The sequence below is a fragment of the Enhydra lutris genome, unplaced genomic scaffold, assembly GCF_002288905.1.
Source record: "Enhydra lutris kenyoni isolate GAN:26980312 unplaced genomic scaffold, ASM228890v2 scaffoldscaffold73, whole genome shotgun sequence".
NCBI lineage: Eukaryota > Metazoa > Chordata > Mammalia > Carnivora > Mustelidae > Enhydra > Enhydra lutris.
This window is the reverse complement of record NW_019154157.1, coordinates 1,674,453-1,687,713: the sequence shown is the minus strand read 5'-3', so window position 1 is coordinate 1,687,713 and position 13,261 is coordinate 1,674,453. Positions and strand designations below refer to the sequence as shown.

Here is a 13,261-nt window from a genome sequence, read left to right as displayed (position 1 = left end):
AAAGAGGCCCATTCAACCTATATTATTGAGTGCTTAAGGTTCAAATAAAATCTTATGGGGGTGCCTGGCTGGCTAGTCAGAAGAGCAGGCAAGCTCTTGGTCTTAGGGTCGTGAGTTCAAGCCCCACACTGGGTGTAGATTAAATACAACTTAAAAAAAAAAAAAAAATCCTATGGGCTGCCTGGGTGGCTTAGTTGGTTGAGCATCTGCCTTTGGCTTGGGTCATGATCCCTGGGGTCCAGGGATTGAGGCCCACATTGGGCTCCATGCTCAGCAGGAGCATGCTACTGCCTCTCCCTCTGCTGCCTCACCCTCCTTGTGCACTTGCTCTCTCTCTGTCAAATTAAAAAAAAAAAAAAAAATCCTACAAAAACAAATTAATTTAACATTTGTTAAGTCCTGCTTTCTTGGATTACCCAATTTATCATGCTTAATATTTCTAAGTGTGTTTAGAAAAACAGCAAACTTCTAAACTTAAAGTCAAGGCATATGATGTTAAGTCACTTCTAGAACCAACAAGAAGGAAAAGTCCCTACAAATAGCCCCCACCCCCACATTACACTTGAACTGAACTAAAATAAAACAAAGTAAAATGCTAGACAAAGGAAGGGAGGGAGAGAAAAAATATCCCACAGCAGGAAACAGAAGTCAGGAGGGAAAAGAGTTCTGGATGAAGGAAAAGGCCAAAGGCCACACATCTTCACATGGTACAACAAAGAACTGGCCTGCATTCGAACCTCAGGCATGAACATAGCGTAGAGAAGGTACAATTTAAAGCTGTGTGTCAGAAATAAATAAATAAAGCTACATGTCAGACACAGAGCAAAGTGTGGTTATGAGATCACAGAGGCATACTGACAAACCAGACAAAATAAAAGGAGTACACTATCATTTAAAACAATCTGAGTCAGGGGTGCCTGGGTGGCTCAGTCAGTTAAGAGTCTGCCTTTGGCTCAGGTCACCATCTCAGGGTCCTGGGATTGAGCCCCGTGTCAGGCTCCCTACTCAGTGCGGAGTCTGCTTCTCTCTCTCCCTCTGCCCTCCTGCTTGTGCTCTCTCTCTCTTGCTATCGCTCTTTCTCTCAAATAAATAAATAAAATCTTTGAAAAAAGTTAAATAAAAAAATAAAACAATTTGATTCATTGCAGTGTATTTTTTGTGACTACACTATACGAACATTTTCCTATTAACTACAAGACAAGTACTTAGAAGAGCATTCATCTCTCAATTTCCATCAGCCACATTCAGGTTCTGGGGTGTTTTTCTGAAACCCTTTGATTTAGTTAGTTTTCTGCTAAGACGCTCAGGGAACTTTGAAATATACACCAGATAGCATTTTAGTGACACAGAATGATTCTGCACAAGAGACTGCATAGACGCACAAAAAACAAGGCCTCTTCCAGGCTATTTATAATTTTAAGGCTTTGATGGTGCTGAGTTTTTAAATTATAGCAACGATGAAGGCTAATTAAAAAAATGTCCAGTTTCTGTTGAGGATTACAAATAGGATTTATTATGTCTGAGACAGATCTTTGGGAATTTAACTCTCAAATTTTTTCCTCTTATTTTTATAAGGAGGTAAAATGAGGGGCACCTGGGAAGCTCAGTCGGTTAAGTGTCCAAATCTCAATTTCAGCTCAGGTCATGATCTCAGGGTTGTGGGACTGATCCCCATGTACGGACTGGGATCAGCAGGGAGTCTGCTTGAGATTCTCTCTCTCCATCTCCCTCTTGCCCCAACTCCCTCTCTAAAATAAATAAATGAAATCTAAAAAAAAAAAAGAAAAAAAAAAGAAGGTAAAATGATACTGGTGAAATTATTTACAACTATTCTAAGTGGTCAAACCCCTCTTCTCTGGCTCACTTAAAATTCTATAAATTGTACAACTATAGTATGTAAATATCAATCTTTGAAGCCTCTCTGCTCCAGGGAGAAATCCAAAGGTTTGTGAACTAGATTTGGTGATGCCTACATAATTAGTTTATTTACTTAAGAAGTACTTAGTCTGAGGGTGCCTGGGTGGCTCAGTTGGTTAAGTTGTCTGCTTTCAGCCCAGTTCATAATCCCAGAGTCTTGGGACTGAACCCTGCGTTGGGCTCTCTGCTCAGTGGGGAGCCTGCTTCTCCCTTCCCTTCTGCCTACCGTTCCCTATGCTGTGCTCTCTCTGTGTCAAATAAATAAATAACATCTTAAGAAAAAAAAAAAGCACTTACTCTGTATCCTTTAGACTCTGTATCAAACATCAAATCAGTTGCTGACTGAATAACACTTTTTCAGTAAGATATAGTTAGAAGCCATTGTTTGTCACTATTTTCTTTTTTAAAAGATTTTATTTATTTGACACAGAAAGATAGAGAGATCACAAGTAGGCAGAGAGGCTGGCAGAGAGAAAGGGTGAAGCAGGCTCCCTGCTGAGCAGAGAACCCGACACAGGGCTCGATCCCAGGATCCTGTGATCATGACCTGAGCCTAAGGCAGAGGCTTAACCCACTGAGCCACCCAGGCGCCCCTGTTTGTCACTATTTTTAAGTCTTTGACCTGTAATGGTGTTTGCTCTTTGCAAGGCAGGGGCATGGATAGAAGAGATTCAAAAAATCTGATGGTTTGCGAATGACATGGACAGAACATAGAATGGTAAAAATACTTAAGACTTACAGGTACATTTTCTCAGCAGAGATTTGTCAAGGTAAACAGAAAATGCAGACACAAGAACTCTAAATAGCCTTGCATTTCCAGCCCCCTCAACTTTCCCCAGAGGTTGAAAAGCAAACATGGATTTTACCTGCTCGTGGTGCTCAGAGTTGGCTGCTGCTTGCTGTGAGTGGAATGAAGAGTAGAGATTTCGAAGGGGCAGGCAGAAGGCCCATGCTGGCTCCAAATGGAAAGCACTCGGCCCACCGAGTAGGGAAGAGAACAGAAGACCTTGTCTGCTATGGAGGCTGGAGATCTTAACCCTTTTAAGCCCTGTGTAAACTGGGTCATGAAGAGCCTCTGCATGGTAGGCATGTGACTAGAGAAGCTCCGTTTTTTTGTCCAGATTCGGTAACATCCAGGAGAACAAAGTGCTAGAAGTGTGTGAAGGCCAAGGACAGAGCAGCCTGCTCTGGTCTGGACTATGGCAGTGCCTCCATAGTCTTGGAGAGGACCTGGAGACTGTGAAGGAGCCTGGGCATATGCCTGACCATGGAGGCCAGTGTCTTCCCTGAATGTGGCCATCCCAGGACAACTGTGGGACAAGAAAAAAGAAAAGGTCCACTTGGGAGTTTGAGACAGGCACCTGGGGGCCTCTCCTAAGGCGAGCCTGGCTGGAGCACAGTGCTCAGGAAAAGTCCTTGGGGACTCGGTCATGCACTCAGAGCCCGATTTCATGTGAAAAGATACCGGGAAAACTCCCGAACCAAACAGCAGTGATGGCACCTTGTTGCTCAAATCTATGAAGCTCATTTTGATGGCTTCGAGTGAATAAAGTGTCAAGGACTTACTGTTAGGTCTCTTATCCCATCCACCAGCTGCCAAATAGGGATTCAGCTGCATTGTATTGTATGAAAATCCATCCAGAAGCCTTTTGTATCTGAGCCGCTTGTAGCTTTTAGCCACTGGAAGAAGTTCAGAGGAACACCGCCGATATCTTAGTTTCTGGGTCTTTGTGGCTGGGACCAGTTTGGAGGCAAGAATGGACAGCTTGCTAAGTAAGGCTGATTCTTTGGTAGGCTTCCTAACATTCAGGCTCCTCAAGGGATGGCATGGAGTCGCCTTCTGCTTTGGTATGTGGCTCGTTAAGCTCCTGGTAGGTTCTCTTTCAGGTTCCAATTGTGCAGGTGCAGGCACGGCACATGAACTGAGAAATCTGTGTGCTTTTGTGGGGACGGTTTCAGAGGAACTCTTGAAAAAGGCAGAGCTTCTGATTTTACTTATTTTTTTCCCCATGTTGACTTGCTCCTGATAGGAAACTTTCTTACATGTTCGATGGGGCTGCTTCTTTAAGGGAAGCACTCTTTTCTGATATGAAGTGTTCCCAAAGGCACCGTGTATTTCATCACACCCAGCAAAATCAGGGTCTTGTGCTTTCTGAGGGGCACCATGAAGGCAAGGACCTGTGCACGACTCCATGGCCCTTTTTAATGGATGACACAAGCTTTCCTCCTTTGGATCTTCCAACTTCTGGAACTGTGCAGCTCTGCTGCCCTGGGCCAGCTTTGCTAGGGTGATTTCCTTCATCATGGTGGACCCACCTCTGCAATCTTTAGCTTGGTTCTTATCTTGCAACTCATCTGATAACATGTTAGATGATGTGTATTGTTCCAATATCGTGTGTACTTCTTTTTGATGTATACATTCCTCTTCATTCTGCAACATGTAGTCCAAAGCCCTCTGCCTTTGCTGCTCTTCATCACCAAGCATCTTCTGGGACTTAGAGGGGGTCTCTCTTATTTTATCACCATGACCAGCTTCTCTGGTAATCATCTCCTTAGACTCTACGCTGACAGTTAAGTGACCCACGGGTCCCCTCCGATGTTCTTCAGTTTTTTCTCCTCTCAATTTAGTTCCTGTTTCTATTGTCAAAGGCAAATTTTGCACACCAATGTCTATTCTGACTCCTTCACTAGAATTATTCCCATCTCCGGGTGCTCTTTCCTTCGTCTCAAGCAGGACGGTGTGATGCCCCACGTTTTCACAAAGCATTTCACCATCTTTTGGTTTAAAAAGATTTTCCAGGTCAGTTTCTTCACTATTAACATTACTTTCTGAATTTTTGTGAGAAGACAGATACGAAGGCATTATCTCAATGGATTTCAGGCTCCCTATGGGAGCAGGGTTCTCATCTGGACATCCAGAAGACAGCAACTCTTTCGAGGAAATTCCAAAGGTACTGTCCTTATCAAACTCAGAATTTATTTCCAGTCTTGATCCTTTAATCATTCCTTGTGTTTCTCTAAGAGATGTTTCTTTAACTTGCTCTTCATGATGAATATAATTTAAGGACACATTTACTTTATCCAGTGTTCTTGTATTTGGTTCATGATCTGCAACAGACTCTGTATCATGGGCACAAGAGTCTGGACACATTTCCATTTCACAATCTTTTAATGATCTGCTTACTTTCTCTTCACATGATTTTTTAATTTCCAGAGGCTGCCCTGTAGAGGACGTAGCATCTGGGAAATCTGAGTCCTGGCCAATCATTCCGATAAATGCAGCATTCAGTTCACCTCTCTGAGACAGAGTACTCACCAAGGTTTCCTGTAACATCAGTCTATCTTGCCCTGCACCACTATCAAGAGTACTAGATGCTCTGAAGTCTAACATGCCTTCTGTAGACTTTTTACTGCAGTTCGTGTAGATGATGTCTATCATGTCATCTGCGGACTCCTCACTACCAGAAATACGTTGAGAGTCTCCTTTCAAACTGCCTTTCTTTGAACTACCACTGGACAATGGGTTGTTACTAGCTGAACCAACTACCAGATCCTTTTGGTTGTGGCTTACGTCTGTGTTAGGTGCTATGACAGTCTCTCTCTCTTCACCATCTAGTGTCTCCTTAGCTGGTTTATCTTCATTTTTGCATTCATCTGGTCCATTTTGATTACGCTGGCAGTTAAGGACTTCATCAAGATTACGCTGGCAGTTAAGGACTTTCTGATCAAGAGTTTCAACTGCTTGGCTCCTGTTTTTGAAACTGGAGAACATAATAGTAAGAGATTGGTCCAATAATTTTTCAGGGCTTGGAATGTTTGCAGGTATGTTTAGTCCTGGTGTGGCACAGTCAGAGATGTTATACTTGCAAAACACAGTCTCTTTAGGTACATCCTGTTCCTTTCCTTCTAGCCATTCCTCACTGGGCTGGGTGTGACTAGTGGGGGGAATGGCCTTGTCTAAAGCTTCACTATTTAACATGCCTGCTGCCATTCTGTTTCTCATCTTATCTCCTTTAGTTTCTTCCCCAGAAAGTTCACTTCCCTCCGAAGTATAACTCACTTTGTGGGTGCTACTTTCTGTGGAGTCTTCTCTTCCTTGCGAGTGGTGACTGCTGAGCTGAAATGCATCTTCACACTTGGTTATCAAAGAGTTTTCAACTTTTGTGATGATTCTGCGGGACTCAAAAGCAGCACAAGAACACATACTCTTTTCTTGTGCATTTTTACTTACACGAGGACAGCTAGAGAGATCCTGAGATTGAACACTTTGACATTCCATAACAGTGACCTCTTGAGGCAAGCCTGCTGCTTCTTTCTTCCTTGAGGGAAGTCTGGAATGTAGATCGACTATTCCAGAATCAGTCACTTTTTTTCTTTCTAGGCTTCCTGGTTTGATGTTTAAGGTGGGGTTGTTTGAAGAGGCACCACAGGTTTTGTCACCTGATGGAGAGACATCTTTCATTTTTGTCTTCATGGAAATGGTTTGGGTATCAGCAATGACATCTGCTCCATCCTCTAATGGAGGGTGATGGCTCTGTTGGGAATCCTCGCTTGTTGCTAAAGGCATCTTTTTTCGAGCTGGCAACTTAGCGTGGTCTTGAGAATTAAGGGGCACTTGATTTAAAACACATTCACTTTCTATTTTGTTTACAACCAGTTCGTTGGTACAAGGAAGTTCATTAATCTCACAGGCAATGTTCTGTTCATCTAAATGTGAACTATCGTCCTGTGCGGTCTGTATAGCTTGTTCTGACTTGGGTTTGTAATCAAATTCTAGGGATGGTGGTAACTGAGCAGTATCTTTCTTGGGTTTTGACACCTCATTCACAGGACTTATCTGGTCCTCACGCATTAAACTCACAAGGGATTTTCTTTCAATCAGAAATTCATTATATGATGCTTCACTTAACTGGGTGTCACCTTCCAGATTTCTCTGGGAGCGGAATGAGTTAGAGTCTTTACTGTAAATCTTTTCTGTTATCATACTGGGCTCTATAGTGGTTGTCTGTTCTGGCTCTTTAGTCGGCATTAAGGAGGAAAAGCTGTTCTCTTCAGAGTGTTTGCCTAAATGGCTCATATCAGTAGAAGTTTCTCTATGGTCCTCATGGTTTTTCAAGCTATCTTGAATGTCTAGAGTGATTTTCAGATCATTTTTTTTAAACATTTGTTCCGTGGCTTCAGTGAAAGAACCGGGCATTGAAGAACTAGAGCTGTCTGTCTGGATACTGCCTTGAACACAAGAGTTACCATGGATATTCTCTTTGGGGGAGGCAACAGTCTCTTTTTCACCAGGACAATGACTGCTAGCACCCTCTTCTGGTTGCCTGGCATTAACAAGAAAGAGTTCCCCTCTTTCACTCCTGGGGATCAAAAACTGTTCATTTTCTTCTCTAGTAGCCACGTTCTTGCTTTGATCGTCCCCAACAAAACAGGAACTGCCTGTCTTTTCAGCAGATCCCTTTGGCAAGCCATCACCTTTAAAACCACATGTTTCTAAGGATGGTGTTCTGGATTGTGAACCAGACAAACTTGAAGAGAAATAGGAAATGCCAGAGTTTTCTCCTAAGGGTTCTGTAACAACTACATTTCTTGTGGCTTTGGGACTGCCATGGGCAGAACTGTGTTTTTCATTATGGTGGCTGAGAATCTGTTGGTGATTGTCATCTGCTTCACAGACAAGGTTTAACTTACACACCTCTTCCTTCCCACTGTCCACTTTGGAAATGGCACTGCTCCCTGGTAACAATGACAACCAAGAAGGACAAGTTTTTAATTCTTCACATTCTTTTTCTTTAGAAGTTGCTTCTGTTAATCCAGGGTCCACAAAGGTTAAAGGCTCTAGGGAAACTAATGTGCTGGTTTCTGAAACCTCACCACTGGCCATGATTTTGTCTATTTCTGGGTATTCGCTGCACCCAGCTGAGAGACCTTTACTCACATTGCCATTCTTGTGTCCTTCATTATAATCCGTCTTAGTACCATTGACCTTTATACCTTGTACTTCAGTAGATTTTAGAAGAGTTCCAGTTGTAATTTGTACATTTCCTTCTGTACGAGAGAAATAAATCCAAATCAGTATGCAATTAAAAAAAAACTTAGCTACACATTCATAAATTTAATTATGTGACCAATAGCAACAAAAAAGACCCAACTCAAAAAGCAAATTATAAAATTAGTGCATTGTACCACTGGTTTTGTTCTTTTATGCAAAATACGACACAGGGCCAAAAGTATACTCACCTAATTTTGAACAACTGCCTTTCTCTAAGTATTACTTATTTAAATGTACTTACTTAGCTGGACAATTGAATATGGAGACATACATGTAATCCGGAGTCTTAAGAAGCTTCCATTTTAAAACATTAATAAAGCAGACCCACAATACAACATCTCATTATTCAATGAGCATCTTCTTATTACTTGAATAATACTGAGTCATAAATAAATTACCTCTTAGTAAAAGAACAGTTTTACACAAAACTTATGTAAAAGATAAATGTATAAGTTGAATATTAGTTTTGAACTGAATTACTTAGAGTAACTGCTTCCCTACAAGACTAGTTATGAAGCTGAGTGACAGATACATGTGGGTTTAGTATATTCGCCACTTTTCAATAAATTAAAAATTTTCTATTATGAAACATTAAAAAACAAAAAACCTTTTTAAGCAGAAGGTAAATGCAATTCATAAAGAAGTATTACTATACAGTGTCCCTGAAATCCTAGGTAAAAGACGCAGTATAAACAAGTTCCCCAAACTTGTTAATATACAAAAAGTTTTTCATCCTTACTTTTTTAGAAAACACAGATATATTCATACATGTGCATATATGTATATGTATATTTGCATGCACACATATATATAACAAAATACGAGCACTCAACAGATAAAGCTAAAACCAAATCAACCTAAAGATCTAATTCTCACTAGAATATAAACTCCATAAGTAAGGATCATGTTTGTCTTGGTCTCTTCCTTTCCCTATTGCCCAGCATAATACCCAGTACAAAATAGCATTCAATAAATCTGGGAATTAATAAATGAATAGTTAGGTCAAATCAACAAATGCTATGAATACTGTCTTTCTAGAGCCTCCCTATCCATTTCTCTACTGGTACTGAGAGCAGCAATTCTGAGAGAAAGAACAGCAACTCTGAAGGCAGGTGGGCTTTGTGATCTTACTTACCTCTCTGTTTCAGTTTCCTCCTCTGAAAAAGAGGGTATGAAATACACTTACCTCAGTGCTACTTTGAGGATTAAATTAAACAATACATGTAAAACACCACCTGGTACAGTGCCTGCCATTTAAAGAAAAAGTGCTTTTCCTTTGTTCTGCTTTCTTTCTTATCTTACTGGACCTGAGAACAGTTAAAATGATAAACTTAATAACTATGCTAGGACAGGACACAGTGTTTAAAAATACTGGGAGTCAACAAATACTAGATGGATAAATACATACTGGATTCCACAAGCCTGCACAAATTCCAATTATTGATGTATTATGGCCTTGAAATCCTAATGGCCAACACAGTATTTATCTTTTTGAAACTAGCTTACTTTCCACATCATAGCAGATAACCCTACCTATTCATGAATTTCTAAGTGCATTTACCCCAAATGGTTTAGTGTATCTCTTCACTGGACAGTATGACATTAAGCCATTCCTGTAAACTCCGGTCCTTTCCACGCTGGTCTAGCACCATCCTAGTCAAATCCTTCGTTTTATCTGCTCAGGAAAACTGCAAAACTCTTCACCCATCTCCAATCTATTCACTACTGTGCAAGGCACTTAAGGCAAGATTCCACCTCAGAGCCCTTACCTGCTAGAAGAACACCTGTTATCAACTTAGCTAAGAATCTTAGGGGGAAGCAGGGGAACAGCTGCTTCCCAGGTGGTATTAACACTGAAGGCTGGGAAACAGGGGTTGCATACAGCTTGAAAGCAAAAGGATACTCTACCAGTCTTTTACTTGATTATAATTAACCACGTTGACTTGGAAATGTCAAAGAATTTTAAAGGAGAGTTTGAGGCAATTATGTTTATTAGAAAGTTCTCTAAAGGCTATGGAACACTGACCCAGTCCTCTCCTTTAATATGGGGAGAAAGATGGTATCCCCTTGCAGGACTTGTAAAGGTGAGTCAAGTGCCAGAGTTCACACTTGGTTAGAGCTAGGAACTCCTTTGGGTTTCCACTCCCTTGTACAGGATCTCTACTAAAACCTCAGTGATACTGTTTCTCAAATATTTGTTTAATATATCACCTCTGTGAGACTGGAGCTATCTGAGGGCAGAAACAGGACCTTAATGATCACTGTGGACTGAGTACCCAACACTGACCTTGGCACATAGCAGGTACATAACATATGTTGTCTGAATGAAGAATAAGAAGGTTAGGGAAGCTGTTCAAAGTATTAGATATACTCCATCCAGCAACTCCATTTCTGGGTATATATCTAAAGGAAATGAAATCACTATTCTGAAAAGATATCTGCACCCCCATGTTCATTCCAGCATTATTTATGGTGGGTGAGACACGGAAACAACCTTAAGTATCCATTAATGAATGAATGGATAAAGAAAATGTGGTATATTAAAAAGCAGTATTTAGGTATACTGGAGGGTAAAACATGTATTTTGTGAGGTATGGGTCTATTTTTATTTATTTATTTTTAAAGATTTTATTGTATTTATTTATTTGACAGAGACAGAGACAGCAAGAGCACAAGCCTGGAGGCAAGAGCCCAATGCAGGCTTAGATCCCTGGACCCTTGGATCATGACCTGAGTTGAAGGCAGCTGCTTAACCAACTGAGCCACTCAGGTGCCCCAGTCCGGGCCTGTTTTTACAAGCATTGGGATTTCATGACCTCAGCTGAAGGCCCTAGATTTGTTGTTTTATTAAATGGTTATTATCCATTTAAAAAGTGCTTACATTTGCAGAAACTGACAAACTAATCCTAAAACTCAAATGAAAATGCAAGGGACACATAACAACTGAAATGCTCTTGAAAAAGAACAAAGATGGGGTACCTGGGTGGCTCAGTCATTAAGTGTCTGCCTTCGGGTCAGGTCATGATCCCAGGGTTCTGGGATCAAGTTCCGCATTGGGCTCCCTGCTCGGAGGGAAGCCTGCTTCTCCCTCTCCCACTCCCCCTGCTTGTACTCCCTCTGTCAAATAAATAAAATCTTAAAAAAAAAAAAAAAGAAAGAAAGAAAGAAAGAAAGAGAAAGAACAAAGATGGTAGACTCACACTTCCTGATTTCAAAAACAAAGTTGCAGTAATAGAGATAGTGTGGCACTGACACAGGATGGATTTAATGAAGAGCAAGGAAATTGGAACTGAGAATCCAGAAAGAAACTCAAACATTTATAGCCAGTCGACTGATTTTTGACAAAGAGACCAAGAAGAACGGCTTTTCAACAAATGGTGCCAGGACAACTGGACATCCACATGCAAATGAATACATATGGACGCTGTCTCATGCCATACAAAAAAATTACCTCAAAGTAGATCAGAGACCTTAATATAAGAACTGAGAGTATAAAAGCCTTACAAGAAAACACAAGAGTAAATTTTCATGATTTTGGTAATGATTTCTTAGCTAAGATACTGAAACAGTGATAAAAAGAAGACTGGTAAACTGGACTTCATCAAAACTAAAATCTCGGGGAACCTGGGTGGCTCAGTTGGTTAAGCCAGCTGATATATATCCAACTCTTTTTTAAAAAGATTTATTTATTGGGGCACCTGGGTGGCTCAGTGGTTAAAGCCTCTGCCTTTGGCTGGGGTCATGATCCCAGGGTCCTGGGATCGAGCCCCACATCGGGCTCTCTGCTCGGCAGCAAGCCTGTTTCCCCCACCTCTCTCTATGCTTGCCTCTCTGCCTACCTAGGATCTCTGTCTGTCAAATAAATAAATAAAATTAAAAAGAAAAAAGAAAAAGAAAAAGGATTCAACTCCTTAACTGGAACTCATATACTATTGGTCCCAAAGGGTACAACCACTCTGGAAAACTGTCAGTTTCTCATAAAATAAACACACTTTCCAAGTGACCCAGCAGTGTCACGCCTAGGTATTTGCCCAGGTGAAATGACAACTCATGTTCACACAAAACCTCGTACACAAGCGTTCACTGCAGATTTATTCCTAACTGCCCAAACTGGAAACTCAAATTTCCCTCAATGGGAAATAAACAAGCTGTGATACAACCAGACAACAACATACTCTTCAGCAAGAAGAAGCAATGAAGTACTGATACACATAGCTGTAGGGATGAATCTAGAACGCACTATGCTAAATGAAAGAAGCCAGACTCAAAGTCTTCTCCTCTATGATTACATTTAGGGACATTTTGGGAAACATAAAACTATACGGGCAGAAAAAGATCAGTGGCTGCTAATGACTGAGGCTGGCCAGAGGGATGCCACTATAAAAGAAATGCGAGAAATCACTGGGGTGATGGAAATGTTCTGTATCTTGATGGTGGTGAGTCACACAACTGTGTTTGTCAAAACTCACAGGGCTGTACACACACACACACAAAAGGGTGAATTTTAGTGTAGGTTAAGTTATACCTTAATTTTTAAAAACAATTTTATTTATCTATTTGACAGAGGGCGAAAAAATACAAGCAGGAGAAGTGGTAGAGGGAGAGGAGAAAGCAGGCTCCTCACTGAGCAGGAAGCCTGATGCAGGGCTTGATCCCAGAACTCTCGGATTATGACCTGAACCGAAGGCAGACACTTAACTGAATGAACCACCCAAGGGCTCCTACACCTTAATCTTAAAAAAAAAAAAAAAAAAAAAAAAAGTAAAAAAAAATTTTCAGTTCCCTAAAGGTCTGTACTTCTTTCATTGTTGTCTATTAAATGGGAGTGGTACTGGCTGATTTTTCAACTTTCCCCCCACTAAAATATAAATTGTAGGAGGACAATGACCAATGACATAAATAGGGAATATAAACAGGAAATATTCTTTCCAAATTATATATATATATATATATTTTTTTTTTTTTAAAAGAATCAATAAACTCCAAGAATCTAGATGAATATAAAGCATAAGAAGTTTATTGATAGGGTTCTTTCCATCTACTTAAAATGCTTAACTGAAACGTATGACAGACATAGAGGGCTTTGAAAGATAGTTTCAATAGAGGGCTTTGAAAGATAGTTTCAACTTGAATTCTTTTAAATAGTTCAAACTATCTAGTTCCAAAAATTATATAAGGTATCTTTTCCCTCCTTGACTGCTTTTACCTCTGCATCATCATGTATTCCCTCAAATGCTTTTCCTATTTCTTATGACTCTCCTACTTCAGAGAATGCCCAAATAAGCCTTCATG

At 40.6% G+C, this 13,261-nt stretch overlaps 1 protein-coding gene across 3 annotated transcripts in view; it reads right to left on the bottom strand.

Annotated features, from left to right (window-relative positions):
• LOC111160089 (proline rich 14 like) overlaps nt 1-13,261 on the bottom strand; it is a 54,975-nt gene that overhangs the window by 16,968 nt on the left and 24,746 nt on the right. For all 3 annotated transcript variants that reach the window (XM_022522920.1, XM_022522918.1, XM_022522919.1), the window contains one exon: nt 2,784-7,965. In XM_022522920.1, the coding sequence (XP_022378628.1) occupies nt 2,784-7,965 (5,182 nt within the window). The remainder of the gene's footprint in view (nt 1-2,783; nt 7,966-13,261) is intronic.